The 22,929-nt window shown below is 48.9% G+C and overlaps 2 protein-coding genes across 5 annotated transcripts in view; one reads left to right on the forward strand and one right to left on the reverse strand.

Annotated features, from left to right (window-relative positions):
• Positions 1-131: 131 nt before the first annotated feature.
• Positions 132-6,330, reverse strand: G6PC3 (glucose-6-phosphatase catalytic subunit 3). Of its 4 annotated transcripts, none has more exons than XM_008012474.1 (6): positions 5,868-6,330; positions 2,212-2,318; positions 1,706-1,796; positions 1,393-1,511; positions 1,024-1,165; positions 132-795 (listed from the first exon to the last, which is right to left on the reverse strand). In XM_008012474.1, the coding sequence occupies exons 1-6, from the start codon at positions 6,083-6,085 to the stop codon at positions 432-434; spliced, it is 1,041 nt and encodes a 346-aa protein (XP_008010665.1). In that variant the 5' UTR covers positions 6,086-6,330; the 3' UTR covers positions 132-431. The 4 variants fall into 4 exon arrangements, with proteins under 4 accessions (XP_008010665.1, XP_037849220.1, XP_037849221.1 ...); XM_037993292.2 differs by having other exon boundaries at positions 5,809-6,330; XM_037993293.2 differs by lacking the exon at positions 1,393-1,511 and having other exon boundaries at positions 5,868-6,187.
• A 5,100-nt stretch (positions 6,331-11,430) lies between these two features.
• LSM12 (LSM12 homolog) overlaps positions 11,431-22,929 on the forward strand; it is a 35,084-nt gene continuing 23,585 nt past the window's right edge. The window contains exons 1-2 of the mRNA XM_008012476.3: positions 11,431-11,701; positions 14,683-14,816. Coding sequence (XP_008010667.1) covers positions 11,578-11,701; positions 14,683-14,816 — 258 coding nt within the window. The 5' untranslated portion in view covers positions 11,431-11,577. The remainder of the gene's footprint in view (positions 11,702-14,682; positions 14,817-22,929) is intronic.

The raw sequence follows: 22,929 nt of genomic DNA on the forward strand, positions 1-22,929 counted from the left end.
TTCCTGCCTGTCTGCCCCTGGAAACAGGGCTGGAGGTGGCACAGAGACCACTGGAGCAGCCTGGCAAGGGTTCCGCTTGTGCACACACAGGCAAGGCCTGTGGAGATGTGCGCATAGGCAAGAAAGGAATCTCAAAGTATTCAAGGGCTTTATTGGGGCCGCCCTGGCCGCCCCTCACAGTGTTGCAGGAACCCGCTGGTCTTGCTGTTGCCTTTGCTCTTGGGGGGCTTGAGAGGAAAGGCAGAGGGAGGACCAGCTTCTCTGGGAGAGAGAAGGCCCATCTTTGGGACTAAGACCAGGTGGTGGGGAAGCAGATTTAGGGAGGGGAGGGCCTACTTAGGGGCTGGAAGGTGATGGGGCTGCCTCCTGGAGTGTGGTGGTCACAGAGCGTTGGCTTTGTGGGAGGGAAAGGAAAGGAGGCACACAAGAAGTCAAGAAGAGTGGATGGGCGGTGCTTCCTGGGCACTGAACATGTGCACTGCCCAGGGCACGAGGGCCAGGACTAGGCATGGCCAGAGGGTATACTTGAGGAAATTGAAGATGTAGAAGAGGCTGATCTGAGGGGGGTGGCCCAGCCAGTCAAGGGGGCCCAGCAGCCCCATGGCCAGCACAAGGCAGGCTATCTTCTGGCCATTTCCCAGCTGTGCCCGACGCACCTGGGCATAGCAGGGAGAGTGCAAGGCAATGCCCAGGCCCAGGGCAGCCCCTGAGTCACGGCTCAGGGAGGCAAAGGGCCGGCTATCCATGTGTATCCACTCAGGCCGCTCACACCACTTGAAGGCTAGGCTGATGGACCTGTGGGGAAGAAGAGTCCTTGCCAGGAGAGGCTGGAACGTAGAAGGCCACTGGCTCTTTGCCATCTGCCCTTGGGGCCCACTCCCATGTTCTGCTTTGTGCTTGTGAGGGTCTATGGGAATAGGTAACGTGTCCTTTTTTAGCTATAATGAACCAGAGACATACCAGGCTAGGTGCAGGCGAGATAGGACGGGGCCCAGCCTGCCCAGGCTTCAAAGCGAGACTTACCAAGAAAGATCCAGGCCCAGCGTAAAGAGGATCCAATAGATGAGGCTGGTGCCTAGCATGAGGGCCAGTGCGGTCAACCCATAGAAGCTTAGCTCCCGCTCCACAGGCACCCGGGGAGTCATCAGCCAGCCCAGGACAGCGCCTAGGAGAGTGGAGTGACGGCAGCTTCAGGGAGTTTGGGGATATGACCCTCCCCACACCCACCCCCAGCTGCAGTGCAGCTTGGCAAGGGAACAAACTGAGACATTTTATAACGGGGGGCCTCTTGGCTGGGCTCTACAGAAGCTGGGAGCGATGGGAAGATCCTAGACTGAACCTCCCACTGCCAAAGGCATCCTCTCAGTCCACCCCATTGCCCCAGTTGCTCACCAGTTATTAGGCCAGCCAGCACCTGGTGAGGGAAATGTGCTAAGATGAAGATTCGCGACAAGCCAACCGCCAAAAGGAAGGTGCAATAAGCTAGGCTAGGCATCACCCTTACCCAGCGGCTAGAAAGAAGAGAGGCAAGGAGCTCAGAGTGCGTCCATACACAGCTTAGCCTGCAGCACCCAGGTACCCCATGGTTGAACCACACAACCTAGGGTCCCCAAAACTCCAGCTCCCAGACTGCATGCTGCTGGGTCTTTTAGGTACAGGGTGCCATCACCCCTGCTCCCAATGGTGGGCAATGCCAAGGGCATACCTGCGGGCCCGAGTGGCCACCTGCGAAGACAGGGCCGTCATTATGGGCCAGAGGGCTGCTCCTGTGATCATGCAGTGTCCAGAAGGGCTGCCTGCCAGCGAATCCAGAAGCTTGTGGTGAGAAGATGGAGGCAGGACCCAGGGGCCTCTGGTGATGCCTCAATAATACAGCTGTCTCTCCTGGCTGAGAAGAGAGCTTTTCCCCAGCACTGATCCATAACTGGCTCTGTTCTGAGGCCTTTTTACTGCCACCTGAGGTCACTGCACTCAGGTTTCTGTCCTGGTATGTGTCTCTTGGCTGTACTCTACACAAAGTGGGCAGCTGGTACATAGCATGATTGCCCTCCTCCCATAACTCAGCTTGGTCTCCCTGGGGTTCCTTTGTTCTCTGGGCCAGTAATTGAGAGGCTGGACCTTTGGTTGGGCCACCCAGGCTGAAAAGTACCCTGAAATGTTCACCTGAACCCTAACCACATTGGGAAACGGAGAATGTTTGAGGCTTCCCACCTGGACCAGTCTCACAAGAAGAGGGGAACTGGTGAACCTGGGCTGGAGCCTGGCTGTAGTACCCAGACTCATGGACCCACCAAAAGGGCCTGTCTCCAAAAAGAAACCTGGAAGAGAACAGATGCAAGATGACTCTCCACATGCACACACAGCCAGGGGGGCACAAGGTGGACAGGACATGGAGTACGCTGGAGGGCCTGAGGGGTGAAGTCAAAAAGGGACTACGATTCTGTCCATTGCTCTTAAGGTATCCATGGATACCTTGCCATGGTTTTCTACCTTAGAACGGGAGAAAGAAAGCACACTATTTCTTTTTTTTCCTAACCCTCAGAGCCTGTGGAAACACTATTTTTTTTTTTTTTTTTGAGACGGAGTCTCGCTCTGTCGCCCAGGCTGGAGTGCAGTGGCGCAATCTCGGCTCACTGCAAGCTCCGCCTTCCGGGCTCACGCCATTCTCCTGCCTCAGCCTCCCAAGTAGCTGGGACTACAGGCGCCCGCCACTGCGCCCGGCTAATTTTTTTCTATTTTTTTTTTAGTAGAGACGGGGTTTCACCATGGTCTCGATCTCCTGACCTTGTGATCCGCCCGCCTCGGCCTCCCAAAGTGCTGGGATTACAGGCGTGAGCCACCGCGCCCGGCCAACACTATTTTTAAAAACTAGCCTGGGGTCAGGTGCAGTGGCTCATGACTGTAATCCCAGTACTTTGGGAGGCCTTAGCTGGAGGATCACTTGAAGCCAGGAGTTCATGACCAGCCTGGGCAACAAAGCAAGACCCAGATTCAACAAAAACAAAAAATTAGCTGGAAGTGGTGGTGCACACCTATAGTCCCAGCTACTTGGGAGGCTGGGTGGGCAGATTGCTTGAGCCCAGGAGTTCGAGAACAGCCTGGGCAACATGACAAAACCCCATCTCTACAAAAAATACAAAAATTAGCCAGGCATCTTGGGGTGCGCCTGTAGCCCCTGCTACTCCAGAGGCTGAAGTGGGAAGGATCACTTGAGCTGAGGAGGTTGAGGCTGCAGTGAGCTGTGATTGTGCCATTATACTCCAGCCTGGTGATGGAGTGAGATCCTGTCTCAAAAAAAGAAAAAATAAATAAAATTAAAAAAAAAACTGATACAGAGGCAAGAGATTGTGGTAAGCATGTGTGTGTGCTCTGAGATACTCAGTTGTCCCACTCTATCCCCTCTCACTGCAGGGCCAGCTCTTATCATCCACAGGGAACCCAGGACCCGGCTCTCTCCCACAGGCCCTCACTAACCCTCCTGCTACCCCTGCCTCCATGTCCCCAGTTACAGCCTGAATTATCCACACCTAAATTATTTAGGTGAGCCTCTCAGGTCTGAAAATGGGAGTGGGAAATGGACAGAGAAGGCTGAGAAAGAATAAGGAGGACAAAAATATGTCAAAATCCCCTGGTCTAGTAAGTGCTTGGCTAGGCCCTGGGAACCACACAATGAAGAGGCTGCTGTGGCCAGAAAGACAAAAGATGGGATAGCAAAAGAGATGCTGGCAGGAAACCACGTGCTGGGCAGGGAAACACAGAAGGCACTTGCCTCTCCCCTCTGAAAACTGAGCCTAGTATACATCAAGTGCTCACACAGAAAATGAATGGGGGTGCCAGGCGTGGTGGTTCATGCCTGTAATCCCAGCACTTTGGGAGGCAGAGGAGGGCGGATCACTTGAGGCCAGGAGTTGGAGACCAGCCTGGCCAACATGGCGAAACCCTTTCTCTACTAAAAATACAAATATTAGCTGGGTGTGGTGGTGGGCGCCTATAATCCCAGCTACATGGGAGACTGAGGCAGAAGAATCTCTTGAACCTGGGAGACAGAGGTTGTAGTGAGCCAATATGGTGCCATCGCACTCCAGCCTGGGCAACAGAGCAAGCCTCCATCTCAAAAAGAAAAAAAAAAAAAAAAAAAAAAGAATGCCAGGTTGCTCACACCTATAATCCCAGCACTTTGGGAGGCTGAAGCAGGTGGATCACCACAGGTCAGGAGTTTGAGACCAGCCTCGCCAACAAGGCGAAACCCCTTCTCTACTAAAAATACAAAAATTAGCTGAGTCTGGTGGCACACACCTATAATCCCAGCTACTTGGGAGGCTGAGGTAGGAAAATGGCTTGAACCCAGGAGGTGGAGGTTGCAGTAAGACAAGATCACGCCATTGCACTCCAACCTGGGTGACAAGAGCGAAACTCTGCCTTAAAAAAAAGAAAAAGAGGCCAGCGCGGTGGCTCAAGCCTGTAATCCCAGCACTTTGGGAGGCCGAGACGGGCGGATCACGAGGTCAGGAGATCGAGACCATCCTGGCTAACACAGTGAAACCCCGTCTCTACTAAAAATTACAAAAAACTAGCCGGGCGAGGTGGCGGGTGCCTGTAGTCCCAGCTACTCGGGAGGCTGAGGCAGGAGAATGGCGTAAACCCAGGAGGCAGAGCTTGCAGTGAGCTGAGATCCGGCCACTGCACTCCAGCCTGGGCAACAGAGCGAGACTCCGTCTCAAAAAAAAAAAAAAGAAAATGAATAGGGACTTTGCCACTTGGGGGACATTAATAGTGTCTGAGGGAGATTGTGATCTTTGGGGGACAAGAACTAGAGGGGGAGGCTTATACAGACTTTGAGGGAGGAGAGAGCACAAAGCAAAGGGCAATTAGGCAAGAAATAAGTGAATAGACCACTGTGGTTCCCTTTACATAAGGATGAGGCCCTTGTGGAAAAGAGTGGAAGGGAGGGGAACTCTATGTTGTTTTTCAGCAAGTCATTCGAGCCCATTGAAATACCTCCTATGAGCCTCCCTTTCTTCCCCCAGACTGAGGATCTGGCAACAGAGGTTGAGGTGAAGGGAGGTGTGGCTGCATGCCCAGCCCCAAGGGTTACAGGGCCTCCACCCATGTTCCTGGGATCCCTGGCTTCTAAGTCTCAGTGTGAAGAGTCTACTAGTGAATGAAAGAGAAGGAAGGGAAAGTGTTCCCTGGAAAGCAGTGCTTTAGCCCAGACTTTACTGCACACGCACAGGGAATCACCTGGGAACCCTGTTAAAATGCAGATTTTGATTCTGTCATTCTGGCCCTGGGACTGAGAGTCTGCATTTCTAGTCAGTTTTCAGGTGCTGCCTGTGCCGTTGGGCATGGTCCAGGGACCACACCTTAACCTGCAAGCTGTCTCTGTCCGTAGCAGCTACTGTGATGCCCAGCACAAAGCATGCTTCTTAAAAATTATAGCAAATGAGTGAATAGATGAATGAAAAAGTGAGTTGAGAGGTAGGGCTCTCCACTACTTAAATCACCATAGATATCTGTTAAAATATGAATTCCCAAAAACCAAAAATAAAAAATAAATTCCCAACCCTTTGGAGTTTCTAAATCAGTAAGTGTGAGACGAGGACGAGATATTTACATTTTAGGCACGCCTCTTAGGTGATTTTTTGATTAGACCAGTTTGAAGAACACTGGTCTAATGAGTAGGATGGGTAGACTCTGAGGTTTGAGTCCAAGCGGCACAAAGATGCTCAAAGGGAAAAAAAATCAGAGACTACAGAGTAGGGGGTGGGAAGGCCCTTGAGACAGTTGCTGAGAGAGATCAGGGCTTACACATGACTCAGGGCCCTCAGGGGTGGGGACCAGGATGCCGGAGGGCTTCTCTGTCTCACCACTTGAAGATGAGGTTGAGCCACTCGGTGATGAGGCTGATCCAGAGCACCGCGATGCCCACACGGCGGGACGCGTAGTAGGCCGCGGGGAAGTAGAACAGAAAGAGGATCTTGGGATCACCCAGAAAGGTGACCCACAGCCACACGTTCTCCAGCCAGGCAAGCTGGTTCTGTAGCGCCTCGGCTATCACGATGCCCGCGCCCAGTGTGGACTCCATGGCGGCCCAGCTACCGACGAGGCCAGGGCTTGCTCCAGGACCGAAGCCAAAATGTCCAGACACCGAAGCAGCGTCGGCCCGCGCCTCTCTAAAGCCCACCCCTCTGAGTCCGAGGCCCCGCCCCACCAGCGGTCATCACCAAGCCCCGCCCCCGGACCCGCCCCCGGCAGTCCCCGGCTCCTGCAAGACAGTCCTCCAGCCGGTACTGTTTCCTCCTGCGCTCTGCTCCGGTTTTCCTTCCTACTGGGCAGCGTAGGGGACAAACCTTTATAAAGGCGTTTCCTCAGGGCCCCACGTGGCCGCTGTTGCCGGCACGTGGGCAGCCGGCTAGCGGCGGCAGCGGTGCGGTTCCGGGTCAGGGGACGGACTAGCCGGCGGGCTGCCCGCGCTCCCAGCGTCCCTGCTCTGCTGATGCGAAGGCAGATATGTAATCTTCAGGGCCAGGATTCTTTCCCGACCGGACCCCTCTTCTCCAGTACCAATATCCACCAAAAAAAAAAAAGCAAAAAAAAAAAATCTGAGATCCTCTGGAGAAAAGGCTGCAGACAGCCCCTCCTCCTGGGAGCTGAAGCGGGATCCTAAATTTGCATACACACCTAATTAGTTCACCCCATACTCGCCTACCTCAAGACTCTTCCTTTCTAAATCGCCCGCTATTAATTTGGAGGCTGACAGATAAGTCTCTTGATTTTGAGGGGTCTTCCCTAAAAAGGCGAATTCTCACATACAGCGCAAAGTCACACTTCCTCCCAGTTCTTCCCTTGCTTCCCCCACCCCCATCTTCCTGCCATCCAAAACCCTGCTTAGGCAGATGAAACCAAGAGATAGTAACAGTGTTGGTATGGGAAGAGGATTGGCACACACCCGCGACAGAGTTTGAAACAGTCATCTGGAAGAACACACATAGAAAATAGAAATCTCAGCTATTCTAGGCGAGGTCCTGCCTAGAAGACTGTTGAACAGTGTCTCCTTAGTTTCTTCCTACCTCGATCAACTTTGTTCTTGAAAAGTTTTTTTGTTTGTTTGTTTTTTGTTGTTTTTTGTTTTTTGCCAGGCGCGGTGGCTCACAACTGTAATCCCAGCACTTTGGGAAGCCGAGGTGGTCAGATCACGAGGTCAGGAGTTCCAGACCAGCCTGGCCAACATAGTGAAACCCCATCTCTACTAAAAATACAAAAATTATCTGAGCATGGTGGCATGCACCTGTAGTCCTAGCTACTAGGGAGGCTGAAGGAGGAGAATCGCTTGAACCCGGGAGGCGGCAGTTTCGGTGAGCCAAGATGGCACCACTGCACTCTAGCCTGGGAGACAGGGACAGGGCGAGACTCCATCTCAAAAAAAAAAAACAAAAAAAAGGAAAGTTTTTTTTTTTCTTTTTGAGAGGGATCTTCGTTCTTGTCTTCTATGCTGGATTACAGGCCCGCACTACCACGCCCGGCTAATTTTTTTTTTTTTTGAGACGGAGTCTCACTTTGTTGCCCAGGCTGCAGTGCATTGGCAAAATCTCGGCTCACTGCAACCTCCGCCTCCCGAATTCAAGCAATTCTCCTGCCTCTGCCCTACAGTAGCTGGGATTACAGGCATGCACCACCACGTCTGGCTAATTTTTGTATTTTTAGTAAAGATGGGGTTTCACCATATTGGCCAGGCTGGCCTCAAACTCCTAACCTTAGGTGATCCAACCACCTCAGCCTCCCAAAGTGTTGGGATTACAGGCGTGAGCCACAGCGCCCAGTTCTTTAAAAGTTTTCTAATAGGTAGATTAAAATGAGAATGTAAATCTGTGTTCTTCTCCGAAAAAGATTAATTTCACTAATTAGAAAAGTGTAGGGGGCCAGGTGCGGTGGCTCGCACCTGTAATCTCAACACTTTGGGAGGCAGAGGCAGGCAGATCACTTGAGGTCAGGCGTTCCAGACCAGGTGGGTCAAGATGGTGAAACCCCGCCTCTACTAAAAATACAAAAATTAAGCCAGGCACAGTGGCTCACGCCTATAATCCCACCACTTTGGGAGGCCAAGGCAGGCGGATCACAGGTTCAGGAGTTCCAGACCAGCCTGGTCAACATGGTGAAACCTCGTCTCTACTAAAGATACAAAAAATTAGCTGGGCATGGTGGCGAGTGCCTGTAATCCCAGCTACTCGGGAGGCTGAGGCAGGAGAATCGCTTGAACCCGGGAGGCAGAGGTTGCAGTGAGCCGAGATTGAGCCATTGCACATCAGCTTCGGCAACAGAGCAAGACTCTGTCTCAAAAAACAAAACAAAAAATTAGCCAGGCGTGATGGCAGGTGCCTGTAGTCCCAGCTACTCGGGAGGCTGAGGCATGAGAATCGCCTGAACCAGGGAGGCGGAGGTTGCAGTGACCCGAGCCCTCACTACTGCACTCCACCCTGGGTGACAGAGGAAGACTCCGTCTCAAAAAAAAAAAAAAAAAAAAAAAAAAAGATGCTGGGTGAGGTGGCTCACACCTGTAATCCCAGCACTTTGGGAGGCCAGGGCGGGCGGATCACCTGAGGTGGAGAATTGGAGACCAGCCTGACCAACATGGAGAAACCCTGTCGCCACTAAAAACACAAAATTAGCTGGGTGTGGTAGCACATGCCTGTAATCCCAGCTACTCAGGAGGCTGAGGGAAGTGAATCGCTTGAGCCCGGACGTGGAGGTTGTGGTGATCCGAGATTGTGCCATTGCATTCTAGCCTGGGCAACAAGAGTAAAACTCCCTGTCAAAAAAAAAAAAAAAAAAAAAAAAAAAAAAAAAGAGTAAGGGAGGGAAGCTGGATATAAATCTTAGTTTATTGCCTTTGTAGTGAACAGAATTTTTATTCCTATTACAATGATTGTACCAATACCTCCAACACCAGGAAGTTTTTTTTTTTTTTTTTTGAGACGGAGTATCGCTCTGTCCCCCAGGCTGGAGTGCAGTGGCGCGGACCTCCGCCACTGCAAGCTCCGCCTCCCGGGTTCACGCCATTCTCTTGCCTCAGCCTCCTGAGTAGCTGGGACTACAGGCGCCCGCCACCACACCTGGCTAATCTTTAGTATTTTTAGTAGAGACTGGCTTTCACCATGTTAGCCAGGATGGTCCTCGTGATCTGCCCGCCTCGGCCTCCCAAAGTGCTGGGATTAGAGGTGTGAGCCACCGTGCCCAGACACCACCAAGAAGTTTTTTAATTACCCAAGGAGAAAGTCTACATTGTTTACTGAGTCTTTGAAAGTTTGCTCTGGATCTAGCCTCAACCTTCACCAGCCTATTCCCACACTCTGCTTTGTAATATTTCTGAGCTATACATTCCTTGAAAACACTAAGTTATCTCATCCTAGGGGTCCTGGCCCATGCAGTTCCCTCTGCCTGGAACATGGCCACTCTTTTTCCATGCTGATCCTTCAGGTCTCAGTAGGTATTTTTCACTTCCTCCAAGAAGGCCTTTCCTAATGGCTCCTAGAAGTCTTTTATGAAAACCTATAATCATGATTCCATATAAAAAGTGGAAAACTGGAATGGCGATTATGTATGATTTGTTATGGAGAACAGGACAAAGATGAGAGGCATGAAAATTCTGAGGCTGGCCACAATGGCTTATGCCTGTAATCCCAGCACTTTGAGAGGCCGGCCAAAGCAGGACGATTGCTTGAGCCCAGGAATTTGAGACCAGCCCGGCCAACATGGTGAAACCCCATCTCTACTAAAAGTACAAAAATTAGCCAGGCATGGTGGCTCGCGCCTGTAAACCCAGCTACTCAGGAAGCTGAGGCAGGAGAATCGCTTGAACCTGGGAGGTGCAGGTTGCAGCGAGCCGAGACAGCGTCACTGCACTTCAGTCTGCGTGACAGAGCGAGGTTCTGTCTCAAAAACAAAACACAATAAAACAAAAAAAGTTCTCTGAAAAAGCACACTATGAAGGAGCAGAATTTTTATTCCTATTACGATGATTGTATCAATACCTCCAACACCAGGAAGTTTATGTTTCTTGGAGGGCAAGGAAGTACTTTTGAACTTTGTTCAGGTTAAGCTGCGCCAGGACTGGTCCTTTGCCTCCCTCTGGACTACAGAAAGGTCAACCTGTTTCTCATACATGAAGAGAGGATCCAAAATTTCTATAGTGAGGGGTGGGTGGATTAGCGACAGCAATTGGTAGGGCTTGAAAATACATGCACATAGTCCTTTACATAAGATTAAGAAAATGACTGTTTTGTATATCAGATGGACATTAAAGGGCAGGGGTGCAAAACCCCTCCTCCAAGTTCCTCTTTGTCACTATCTGCTGCTCCTCATTCCTGCCTTTTGCCTGGCTTTCTGGGGGAGAGGGCAAAAAGGAAGAAGGGGAAGTGTCTTGACTTCTAAGAATAATGGATGACTAAAGGGGAACTACCATTTATTAAAGACCTAGTACATGCCATGCACATATACACGTTATCGCATTTAAACCTCCTAACTATGAGGTAGGTATTATTAGCTAACACAGTATAGCAGTAAATAGCACTGTCCTTGAAAATAGGTAGACTGTTTTTGCTAGTTGTGGAACCGTGGACAAGTTTAGTCTAAAACTTAGTTTCTGTAAAAGGAGGACATTGATACCTACCTCAAAGGGCTGTTAGATGCTCAAGAAGTGACAATACAAATGCCTATGAAGAAACAGGATCAGGTAATTTGCTTACTCAAGGTCAGGTGATTTAGTAATAGGTTGACCTGGGATTCTGGTTCCGGCTTATCTCACTCCACAGCCAATGTTCTTTCCACTATCACTCTCTAGTTACAATCATCTTTTTTTTTTTTTTTTGAGACGGAGTCTTGCTCTATTGCACAGGCTGGAGTGCAGTGGCACGATCTCGGCCCAGCGCAACCTCCGCCTCCCACGTTCGAGCGATCCTCCAGCCTCAGTCCTCTTAGTAGCTGGGATTACAGGCACGCGCCACCATACCCGGATAATTTTTGTATTTTTAGTAGAGACAGGGTTTCACCATCTTGGCCAGGCTGATCTCGAACTCCCGACCTCAGGTGGTCCACCTGCCTCAGCCTCCCAAAGTGTTGGTATTACAGGCGTGAGCCACCGCTCCCGGCCGTTATAATCATCTTGTCCAAGTATCGTTAAGTCCTCTGAGGCTCTGATTCCTTGTATGCAAAATGGGGTTAATATATTTTATAAAATTCATTCATTAAACTCTTGTGTGGAAGGGGTGCATATAATGGACACTGCAGCTCTCTCCTCTTTCCCCCTTTCATTCCACGTAGGTCATTTATCCTTAACTTCTAAAATGGACTCTACAAGCATTTAACCGAGCGGACGCAGTTATACAAATATTTTTCAGATTCCCCTTTATTTTCTTTTCTTTCCTAGTCCACCTAGGCTCCCTATCCACCCAGCGTCAGACCACGCCCCGGCGTGTGACGCAAGCACGCTCCGTGCGTCGCGTCGCGTCGCGGCGCTCACTAGGGGCCCGGCTTTCGCCCGCTGCTGCCGCCGCCGCCGCCGGCCGCGGCTGCACTCCCAAGATGGCGGCTCCTCCGGGCGAGTACTTCAGCGTTGGGAGCCAGGTGTCGTGCCGGACGTGCCAGGAGCAGCGGCTGCAGGGCGAGGTGGTAGCCTTTGACTACCAATCCAAAATGCTGGCTTTAAGTATCCTTCCCTACGTGAAGCCCGAGTCCGGGCCGGCGTGTAGGTGCGGTGGTCGGGGGGTGGGGGACGACGGCGGCGGCTGGGGCTCTCTCCGGGCCTAGGGGCGACCGGCTACCGCGGCGCCCGGGGCGCATGCGCATGGCCCTGAGTTCCCCTCCCCCTCCCGCGGGCCCTTCGGTCAGCTTTGGGGATCCTGTCTCCCCTTGCGGGAGCTGGGGCTTTACCGAGGATCAGTGGGTGGAGGAGGGCTTGACACGGGGATGGCTTTTCGGGAAGAACGTTATGAGAGGGGACACTGATTAGGAGAGGGGGTGGTGTTGGGAGGGGGCTGGTGGATTGGAGCCCGGATGGAAAGGAGGGGCGGGTGAAATATTATGGGGAGGGGTGTTTAGGGTAAGGAACTGCTGGTAGGGCAAAGGTATAGAATTTAGGAGGGCATGTGCACTGATGGGATTTCGTCCAAGGAAGGGCGGTGGGATGGTGACCAAATTGGTCCTTGCCTGTTTTGGGGGAGAGTAAGTGCAGGGCAGAGTTTGTGTCTGAACTGGGGATAGTGGCTTGTTTCGCTGATGCGTGTGTATGTGTGGTGGTGGGGGAGGGGGGGGCTGTGCTGACTTTTAGGCTTCTCGGTCATTTGGAAATCGCTGTTTGGGGGATGTTTGCATTGGAAACCTGTTCCAGAGAGGGCTTGCCGGGGCTTATGTGGGTTGGGGATGTGTGAGTTACAGGTGAAAGAGTGAAGTTCTCATGCTGCCTTGATCAGTCCAGCACATGGAGTCCTTTTACGTAGTAGTAGCAGCCTCCCTTTTGAAAGAAGCAATGTTAAATTGATTGGAAAAGGTGGCCTGCTTCTTTGGGGTGGGAATGACTTCTGAATTACTCCAGGAAACTCAGTCTTGGAAACGAAACGCTTCCTTGTTGGGATAAATGTGCCACAGCTTCCCCTTTTATGGGAGCTACAGGTGGGTTTATTGGAATCTTGAAGGAGTAATTTTTTATGGTATCTTTTTTTTTTTTTTTAAGATGGAGTATGGAGTCTCGCTCTGTTCCTAGGCTGGAGTGCGGTGACGCGATCTTGGCTCACTGCAGCCTCCGACTCCCTGGTTCAAGCGATTCTCCTGCCTCAGCCTCCGGAGTAGCTGGGATTATAGGCATGCGCCACCACGCCCAGCTAATTTTTGTATCTTTTTTTTTTTAACAGAGACGGAGTATCACCATGTTGGGCAGGATGGTCTCGAACTCCTGACCTCGTGATCTGCCCGCCTCGGCCTCCCAAAGTGCTGGAATTACAGGCCTGAGACACCGCCCGGCTTTGTTTTTTTTTTTTTTTTTTTTTTTGAGACGGAGTTTCACTCCTGTTGCCCAGGCTGGAGTGCAGTGGCTTGATTTGGGCTCACTGCAACTTCCGCCTCCCAGGTTCAAGCGATTCTCCTGCTTCAGCCTCCCTAGTAGCTGGGATTACAGGCATGCGTCACCACACCCGGCTGATTTTGTATTTTTTTTTTTAGTAGAGACGGGGTTTCTCCATGTTAGTCAGGCTGGTCTCAAACTGCTGACCTCAGGTGATCTGCCTGCCTTGACCTCCCAAATTGCTGGGATTACAGACGTGAGCCACCGTGCCCGGCCATGGCATCTTTCAAAATGAAGTTTCCTACTGAGTCTGCTGCCTTTGAGTGGCAAGTATTTTAATTCATTTAACTGCTGCTTGTAGATTTCTAGTTTAGGAAGATGTCCTTTGAAACTAATTATAGTAAGAGTAGTTGCTTTTTTTTTTTTTTTTTTGAGACAGAGTCTCGCTCTGTTGCCCAGGCTGGAGTGGTGCAGTGGTGAGTGGTGTGATCTTGGCTCACTGCAAACTCTGCTTCCCAGGTTCGTGCCATTCTCCTGCCCCAGCCTCCTGAGTAGCTGGGACTACAGGCGCCTGCCACGACGCCCAGCTAATTTTTTGTATTTTTAGTAGAGACAGGGTTTCACTGTGTTAGCCTGGATGGTCTCGATCTCCTGACCTCGTGATCCGCCCGCCTTGGCCTCCCAAAGTACTGGTATTACAGGCGTGAGCCACAGTGCTAACAATAGTTGCTTTTTCAAAAAATGAGAGGTTACACCTGGAAGAAATAAGACCTTTTACATTAGTGGTTTGGTTGGAAGGGTCTTGGAACTAGGAAATACTTTTTTTTTTTTTTTTTTTTGGTGACAGAGTCTCACTCTGTCACCTAGGCTGGAGTGCAATGGCACGATCTCAGCTCACTGCAACCTCTGCCTCCTGTGTTCAAGTGATTCTCCTGCCTCAGGCTCCAGAGTAGCTGGGATTACAGGCATGTGCCACCACACCCGGCTAACTTTTTTTTTTAGTAGTGACGGGGTTTCGCCATGTTGGCCAGGCTGGTCTCGAACTCCTGACCTCATGTGATTCGCCTGCCTCAGCCTCCCAAAGTGCTGGGATTACAGGCGTGAGCCATTGCGCCTGGCTGAATTACTCAATTTTTAGTTGACATACAGTAGGCTCTTAAATGTTTGGAGAATGAATGTGTGAATGAATGAATGGATTAACTGGCTGGGTCACCTTGGGTGAATTTCCTTTCCAGTGTGTAGTTTTCTCCTTTGCAAAATGGGAAAGCTCACATCTGAAAGAGTAAAAAGAACACTGTGCAGATACAGAGAGTATTATACGAAGAAGAGAAAGGTCTAGCTCTTTTGTCTGACTGGTAGGTTTAAGACAAACGCATTAAATCTGTGTTATGCCTCCCCATAAAGCCAGTAGAGAGAAGGTGACAGAACTCCTTTGGAAGCTTCCAAGGATTTGGGCAGGAGGAAAGTGACAGGCAGAGATTTCCTGAGGAGAGCTGTGATTCTTATAAGGCCTTCATGCTCCTGGCCTGCCTTTTACAAGCCTTGTGTGAATTGTGTTTTCTATGCCCCTTTTGGGATGTGTCAATGCCTCTGCTTGTCCTATTTTTCCTTAACTTTTTTTTTCTCACCAGAATGTCCCTCTTCCAGTGGAAAGCCCAACCATGCAGACATCTTGCTCATAAACTTACAGTATGTTTCAGAAGTGGAAATAATTAATGACCGAACAGAAACCCCTCCTCCCCTAGCTTCACTCAATGTTAGTAAGGTAAGAGTTAAAGGGCAGCTCTAGCTTTCTAAAATGATGGGAAAAATTAGTCTCATTGAGTCTTGGTGATACGTTGTTGTCTATTTTTCATTGTTTTTAAGGGACTTAAAATTGTTGTGATACCTTTTTAAAAATATATACATTTAGTTTTTCGCTTTATTCCTGGATGTTGTCAGTAAATCTTAAGAAATAGCTTAACTCCCAAATAAGTTAGCTTGCTTCTGCCTTAATGAAAGAGGACTTTTTAAATCTTGTAGTTCATTATGAACTTCTGGTGGTGCTGGGGTTTGGGTGGTGGCATTGCCTATGAACATCTTCAAATTGTGTATATGTGGATGTGTGCATACGTGAATATATGCATTTTCTGCGTGAAGATCTGAAGTGTTTTTCAGATTCTTGAAGGGTTTCATGACTTATAAAAGTTTGAAAGCCACTGTCTTAAAGGTTCTTTTTTGTCTTTATGTTTGAATTTTGAGTTCTAACAATTACATGCCTAGCATATTTTAATCTTGCACATACAAGTTGATCTCTGGGAACCCCCAAGTCACTTTTGTGTGTGTATGTATGAGACAGTTTCTTGCTTTGGTTGAACTTGAACACCTGGGCTCAAGTGACTCTCCTGCCTCAGCCTTCTGAGCAGCTGGGATTACATGCATGTGCCACTGCGCCTGCCCAAGTCTTTTTTTTTTTTTTTGAGCCATTGCACCCGGCCTTTTTTTTTTGAGACAGAGTCTCTCTCTGTCGCCCAGGCTGGAGTGCAGTGACGCGATCTCAGCTCATTGTAATCTCTGCCTCCTGGGTTAAGTGATTCTCATGCCTCAGCCTCTGGAGTAGTTGGGACTACAGGTGTGCTCTACCACGCCTGGCCAAATTTTTTTTTTTTGGAGACAGAAGCATACTGCCACACCCGGCTAATTTTTTGTATTTTAGTAGAGACGGGGTTTCACTGTGTTGCTCAGGCTGGTCTTGAACTCCTGAGCTCAGGCAATCCACTTGCCTCAGCCTCCCAAAATTGTAAGGTTATAGGTGTGAGCCACCGCTCCTAGCTCAATTTTTGTATTATTAGTAGAGACGGGGTTTCTCCATGCTGACCAGGCTGGTCTTGAACTTCTAACCTCAAGTGATCTGCCTGCCTTGGCCTCCCAAAGTGCTGGGATTACAGGTGGGGGCCACCATGCCTGGCTCTAAGTCACTTTTTTGACAATTCCGTTTATTTAGTCAAAATTGATGTTAATCAATAATAATGACCCAAGCCCTGTCATAACCTGTGCTGGCCCGTGTACTTGGAACATTTTTCCTTCCAGAAGGACTGGAGCCTTACCACCCATCAGGACTCAGTTAAATGGCATGTCTTCCAAGAAGTCTTCTCTGATCACCCAGGCTAAAGTAACTTGCCTGCGTTATTCTCTCTCATAGTACCTTGTCCTTCACAGTTAAGGTGACCATATCATTTGTAGTCCAACCTGAGACATTTTTGAGAGTAAAGGGGAATGCTTTTATTTTACACTGGGACAACAGGTATAGATTAGGTTACCCTACTCATAGCTTTTTTTGTAATTACATATTTGTTTAGTTGTCTAGTGTCTTTCTCACTGAACTTTATTCTGCAGAAATGGGAACCATACCTCTTTTATTTACTATTGAATATTCAGAGGCTTGCACCAGAGTATTTAGTAAGTATTTGTTGAATGAATAAGTTATGCGTCCGATTTTAGTAGCAGGTGCCTTTCATTAAGTCTCTCAAATTAGTATGGTGGGAGTTTTTCCTTCTAGAGGAGTCTTGCAATAATGGGTACTGCTTTGCCTTTCTTGGGAATGTAGTGTGTTCTGTACAGTACAGCAAAGCAAGGAAACACTTAGGCAACTAAAATAATAGAGGGTAACTGAGGCTAGTGAATGTCGTTACCTCAGATCTGGAGCTCCTATCTTGTCAGATTCCAGGGAAATGCCACACGTTTTTTAGTGATGGCCAGGGACAGATTTGGAAGGCTGTTGAGTTTCATACGGGTGTTGCCTTATATGGATATCCCATTCTTTGAAGCCTTAGCTTAGTAATATACCTTCTACCAGAGTATAGGAGCTCTTTGGGTGTCTTCTGTAAGCTCATGAAATTTTAAAAGACTTGAGAAATAATTTATTCCTAGTTTTTTTTTGAGATGGAGTTTTGCTCTTGTTGCCCAGGCTGGAGTGCGATGGCGCAATCTCGGCTCATGGCAACCTCCGCCTCCCGGGTACAAGTGATTCTCCTGCCTCAGCCTCCCGAGTAGCTGAGATTACAGGCATGCACAACCACACCCAGCTAATTTTGTATTTTTAGTAGAGACAGGGTTTCTCCATGTTGGTCAAGCTGGTCTCAAACTCCCGACCTCAGGTGATCTGCCGCCTCAGGCTTCCAAAGTGCTGGGATTACAGGTGTGAGCCACTGCACCTAGCCTTATTCCTAGTATATTGAAGAACCAGATAGGCTCTGAGTTATTTTTTGGTGTTTATAGGGTATGAGAAGTCTGTCACTAGATCTTTAGTGAGTAGTAAAGATGTGAAAGAGAGATGATTTTCTGAAGTTAGAAAGTTGGCTCTTGTGACCAAACAAGTGCCACCATTTAGAGGGGGTGGGGTAGTGTGGGTGGGACTGTTAAGTAGGAGCTGTTAAGAAGCAGTTCTCTTCTTATATTTGACCTCAGATAGAAATAGCTCTTGGTTAGTTTGGATTATCTTTGCCTTTAGGGTTTTGCTTTCTGCCGGTCAGTTTTCCTTGTTTACTAGCATTGTGGTAAACTAGCTGATTACCCACTCTTTGAGGAAAGCAGCGGGAAGTAATAGCTTGGGGAACACCAGAAATCTTTACTTTTCTTACTCTGTGGCCTGCTTGCCAAATCTTGAAAAAGGTTTGCTGGGAAGAGGAGTCAGAAACTTAAAAACTAAAATTAGGTTGGAGGGTTATCTTTGGATTTCGTTTATTCATTCTTCCGTTTGCAGAGATGTTTATGAGTAAGCTATATTGGCTTTCCCTTGAAACCAACCTCTTAGGATGCTTTGCGATTCCTCTTTGGAGACTGACTTGGAATTAGAGAGAACCTGTTGGGCTGTTGCTGAAGAAAACAGCTATTTTGGGCAGCTATTAATATGTTACATGAATGCCGTGAAAAGTTCGTCTCATTTTTAACAGCATGGACTTGAGTTTTTCTTAAGCTGGAGGATCATTTAGGCATGTGGAAGGCACCTAACGTACTCTGGGATGTCTGGAAGAAAACTGTTGAAATTTCAGATGCTTGCAGTCTGGAGAAGCACTACTTATCTACTCTAACTTTAGTCAAAGGTATCATCACATGTTGGCTCATCTTGCTGACATAGTAAGTTATCTGCTTAATTAAACCTGTTGATATGAACCAGTTATTTGTTGACTCTGACCTAGCAGGAAATGGAAGAGAAAGGCTTATACAGGAAATACTTAATAGCTCAACTAGGAAAGGTATAAACTAGAAACTTCTTGGAAATTGACCTGTTTTGCTTTCGAATGATAGTTCACTTCAGGCTAAGAAGTCTTATTTCTTGTTTTTTTTTTTTTTTTTGAAACGGAGTCTTGCTCTGTCGCCCAGGCTGAAGTGCAGTGGCGGGATCTTGGCTCACTGCAAGCTTTGCCTCCCGGGTTTATGCCATTCTCCTGCCTCAGCCTCCCGAGCAGCTGGCACTACAGGTGCCCGCCACCTTGCCTGGCTAGTTTTTTGTATTTTTTAGTAGAGACCGGGTTTCACCGTGTTAACCAGGATGGTCTCAATCTCCTGACCTCGTGATCCACATGTCTCAGCCTCCCAAAGTGCTGGGATTACAGGCTTGAGCCACCGCGCCTGGCCGAAGTCTTATTTCTATCTCCAGCAGTAGCATGTAAGAGGAAGCTTGGGAGAGGACAGTAGGGTTGTAGTAGGGGGAATTCTTTTTTTTTTGAGACAGGGTCTCAGTCTATTGCCCGGGCTGGAGTGAAGTGGTGTGATCTCGGCACATCGCAACCTCCGATCCCTGGGTTCATGCGGTTCTTCTGCCTCAGCCTCCTGAGTAGCTGGGATTAAAAGTGCCCGCTGCCACCACACCTGGTTAATTTTTGTATTTTTAGTAGAGACTGGGTTTTGCCATGTTGACCAGGCTGGCCTCGAACTCCTGACCTCAGATAATCCACCTGCCTCGGCCTCCTAAAGTGTTAGGATTACAGGCGTGAGCCCCTGCACCTGGCCAAGTCCCCTGTTTTTCTGTTACTTTGTGCTTGGCCCAAGGAACTCATAATTTGGCGACATGAAGTACCCTAAATAATGTATAATGCTAAGTTATGTTTCGTGTGTGTGTGTATATATATGTGTTCTGTTTTTTAGAGATACAGTCTCGTTCTGTTGACCAGGCTAGAGTGCAGTGGCATGATCATAACTCACTGCATTTTCGAACTCCTGGGCTCCTAGGCTCAAGTGATCCGCCCACCTCAGCTTCCTGAGTAGCTGGGACTACAAGCTCCCATCACCACACCTGGGTAGCTGTTTTGTTTTTTTTTAGCTAGTCTCGCACTGTGCCCAGGCTGGAGCGCAATGATGCAATCATAGCTCACTGCAGCCTCAACCTCCAGGGCTCGCCCAAGTGATCCTTCCACCTCGCCTCCCAAGTAGCTGGGACTACAGGCACACACCACCACACCTGGCTAATTTTTTTTTCTTTTTCGAGTCTCACCCTGTTGCCCAGGCCGGAGTGCAATGGTGCCGTGATTTCAGCTCACTGCAACCTCTTCCTCCTAGATTCAAGCAATTCTCCTGTCTCAGCCTCCCAAGTAGCTGGGATTACAGGTGTGCGCCACCATGCCTGGCTAATTTTTTGTATCTTTAGTAGAGATGGAGTTTGACCTTGTTGACCAGGCTGATCTCGAACTCCTGACCTTGTGATCTGCCCGCCTCGGCCTCCCAAAGTGCTGGGTTTACAGGCATGAGCCACTGCGCCTGGTCTAAATTTTTTTTTTTTTGTAGAGACGGAGTCTTACTATGTGGCCCAGGATGGTCTCTAACTCCTGGGCTCAAGCAATCCTCCTTGCTTGACTTCTCAAAGTATTGAAATTACAGGTAGGAGCCACTGGCCCAGTTTCTAAGTAAAGAAAACGTTTACTTAGGTAACGTTTCTAAGTAAAGAAAAACATCTATATTCTGTGGTCAGGGGTGGGGTAGTCTAGTAGAAACGACTTAGGAATGAACCAAGTAGATCATTCTTTAAAGTCATTAGACTTGCCAGATGTTAGTTAACATCTCCCAGGTTTTTTTATTGTAGCTAACTAATGCTCATTGAATTATGGGATGAGATAAGGCAGGGGAAGGAGGGCAGTGTGACAAAGGGCCCATAGAATATTTATGCCATTACATTAGGCTCTCACTTAATGTCGTTGATAGGTTCTTGGAAACTTCGACTTTATGTATTATTATTATTGTTTTTTTATTTATTTTTTTTGAGACGGAGTTTTGCTCTATCTCCCAGGCTGCAGTGCAGTAGCACTATCTCGGCTTACTGCAACCTCTTCCTCCCGGGTTCAAGCATTTCTCTGTCTGAGCCACTGCACCTGACACATTATTATTATTTTTTTTAAGACGGAGTCTCGGCCGGATGCGGTTGGCTCACGCTTGTAATCCCAACACTTTGGGAGGCCGAGGTGGGCGGATCACGAGGTCGGGAGATTGAGACCATCCTGCCTAACATGGTGAAACCCCGTCTCTACTAAAAATACAAAAAATTAGCTGGGTGTGGTGGCAGGCGCCTGTAGTCGAAGCTACTTGGGAGGCTGAGGCAGGAGAATGGCATGAACTTGGGAGGTGGAGCTTGTAGTGAGTTCGCACCACTGCAATCCAGCCTGGGCGACAGAGCGAGACTCCGTCTCAGAAAAAAAAAAGACAGAGTCTTATTAGCCGGGCATGGTGGCTCGCGCCTGTATTACTAGAACTTTGGGAGACCAAGGCGGGCAAATTGCCTGAGCTCAGGAGTTCGACACCAGCCTGGGCAACATGGGGAAACCCTGTCTCTACTAAAATACAAAAAAAAAACAAAAACATTAGCTGGGCATGGCAGCATGCACCTGTAGTCCCAGCCACTCAGGAGGCTGAGGGAGGAGAATTGCTTGAATCCGGGAGGCGGAGATTGCAGTGAGCCAAGATAGTGCCACTGCACTCCAGCCTGGCGACAGAGCGAGACTCCGTCTCAAAAAAAAAAAAGAGTCTCACTGTGTTGCCCAGGCTGGAGTACCATGGGGCGATCTCAGCTCACTGCAGCCTCCGCCTCCTGTGCTTAAGCAGTTCTCCTGTCTCAGCCTCCCGAGTAGCTGGGAGTACAGGTGCGCCCCACCACGTCTGGCTTATTTTTTTATTTTTTTGAGACAGAGTTTCACTCTTGCTGCCCAGTCTAGAGTACAATGGCACGATTTCGGCTCACCGCAACCTCCACCTCCCGGGTTCAAGCGATTCTCCTGCCTCAGCCTCTGAAGTACCTGGGATTACAGGCATGCACCACCACACCTGGCTAATTTTGTATTTTTAGTAACAACAGGGTTTCTCCATGTTGGTCAGACTGGTCTTGAACTCCCGACCTCAGGTGATTTGCGCATCTCAGCCTCCCAAAGTGCTAGGATTACAGGTGTGAGCCACTGCACCGGGCCAGGGTTTTTTTTTTTTTTTTTTCTTCTGTTTTTGGAGACAGAGTTTTCCTTTGTCACCAAGGCTGGAGTGCAGTGGTGAAATCTCAGCTTACTGCAACCTCCACCTCCTGAGTTCAAGCAGTTCTTCTGCCTCAGCCTCCTGAGTAGCTGGGACCACAGGTGCACGCCACCATGCCTGGCTAATTTTTGTATTTTCAGTAGAGATGGGCTTTTACCATATTGGCCAGGCTGGTGAAACTCCTGACCTCGTGATCTGCCTACCTTGGCCTCCCAAAGTGCTAAAATTACAGGCGTGAGCCACTGCGCCCAGCCAATTTTTTGTATTTTTTGTAGAAACGGGGTTTCACCATGTTGGCCAGGCTGTCTTCGAACTCCTGACCTCAAGAGATCCACCCACCTCTGTCTCCCAAAGTGCTGGGATTACAGGCATGAGCCACTGCGCCCGGCCCCCCCAACATTTTTTCTTCCCTCATCAATGTTGTAAGAAAATAATGTTGAATGGCCAGGCACAGTGACTCACGCCTGTAATCCAGCACTTTGGGAGGCTGAGACCGCGGATCACGAGGTCGGGAGATTGAGGCCATCCTGGCTAACATGGTGAAACCCCATCCCTACTAAAAATACCAAAAAAAAAAAAAAATAGCTGTGCATGGGTGGTACGTATGGCCTGTAGTCCCAGCTACTCGGGAGGCTGAGGCGGGAGAATGGTGTAAAAGTCGGGAGGCGGAGCTTGCAGTGAGCCAATATTGCGCCACTGCACTCCAGCCTGGGAGACAGCGAGACTCCATCTCAAAAAAAAAAAAGAAAGAAACAAAGAAAATGATGTTGAATGAAATGACATTGTTTGAGGAACTGGTATATTTTGTCAGTGTTCCCTAGCTTTGCATCCGACATTCAGAGATTGGAACTTACCAGCCAAAGACTGGGGAAAATCAGAATTATACTGGATACCGTTAATATGTAATATCATTAAAAGATGTTTTTAAGAGACTTCTGGTGACACCAGAATTAACATTTATTTCCAAGGCGGCGTTATCAAGTGGCATAGTTAGTTGAACACTTGCCTGAGTCGTGGAGGTTAGATTGAGTAGTCACAGAACTGAAGTGTCTGTGCTTTCCACCACTGAGTCACTTAGGAAGGGACTTGTTGACACAGCCAAGCCCAATGGATGTATTCATTTGTTTGGATGAGTACATGCAATGTATCAAATGATAAAGTCTTTTTTTTTTTTTTGAGATGGAGTTTCGCTCTTGTTGCCCAGGCTGGAATGCAGTGGCATGATCTTGGCTCACTGTAACCTCTGCCTCCCGGATTCAAGTGATTCTCTCCTGCCCCAGCCACTCGAGTAGCTGGGATTACAGGCATGCGCCACCACGCCTGGCTAATTTTGTATTTTTAGTGGAGACCGGCTTTCTCCATGTTGGTCAGGCTGGTCTCAAATTCCCGAC

This window comes from Chlorocebus sabaeus, chromosome 16 (genome assembly GCF_047675955.1).
Source record: "Chlorocebus sabaeus isolate Y175 chromosome 16, mChlSab1.0.hap1, whole genome shotgun sequence".
In the NCBI taxonomy this organism is placed as follows: Eukaryota; Metazoa; Chordata; class Mammalia; order Primates; family Cercopithecidae; genus Chlorocebus; species Chlorocebus sabaeus.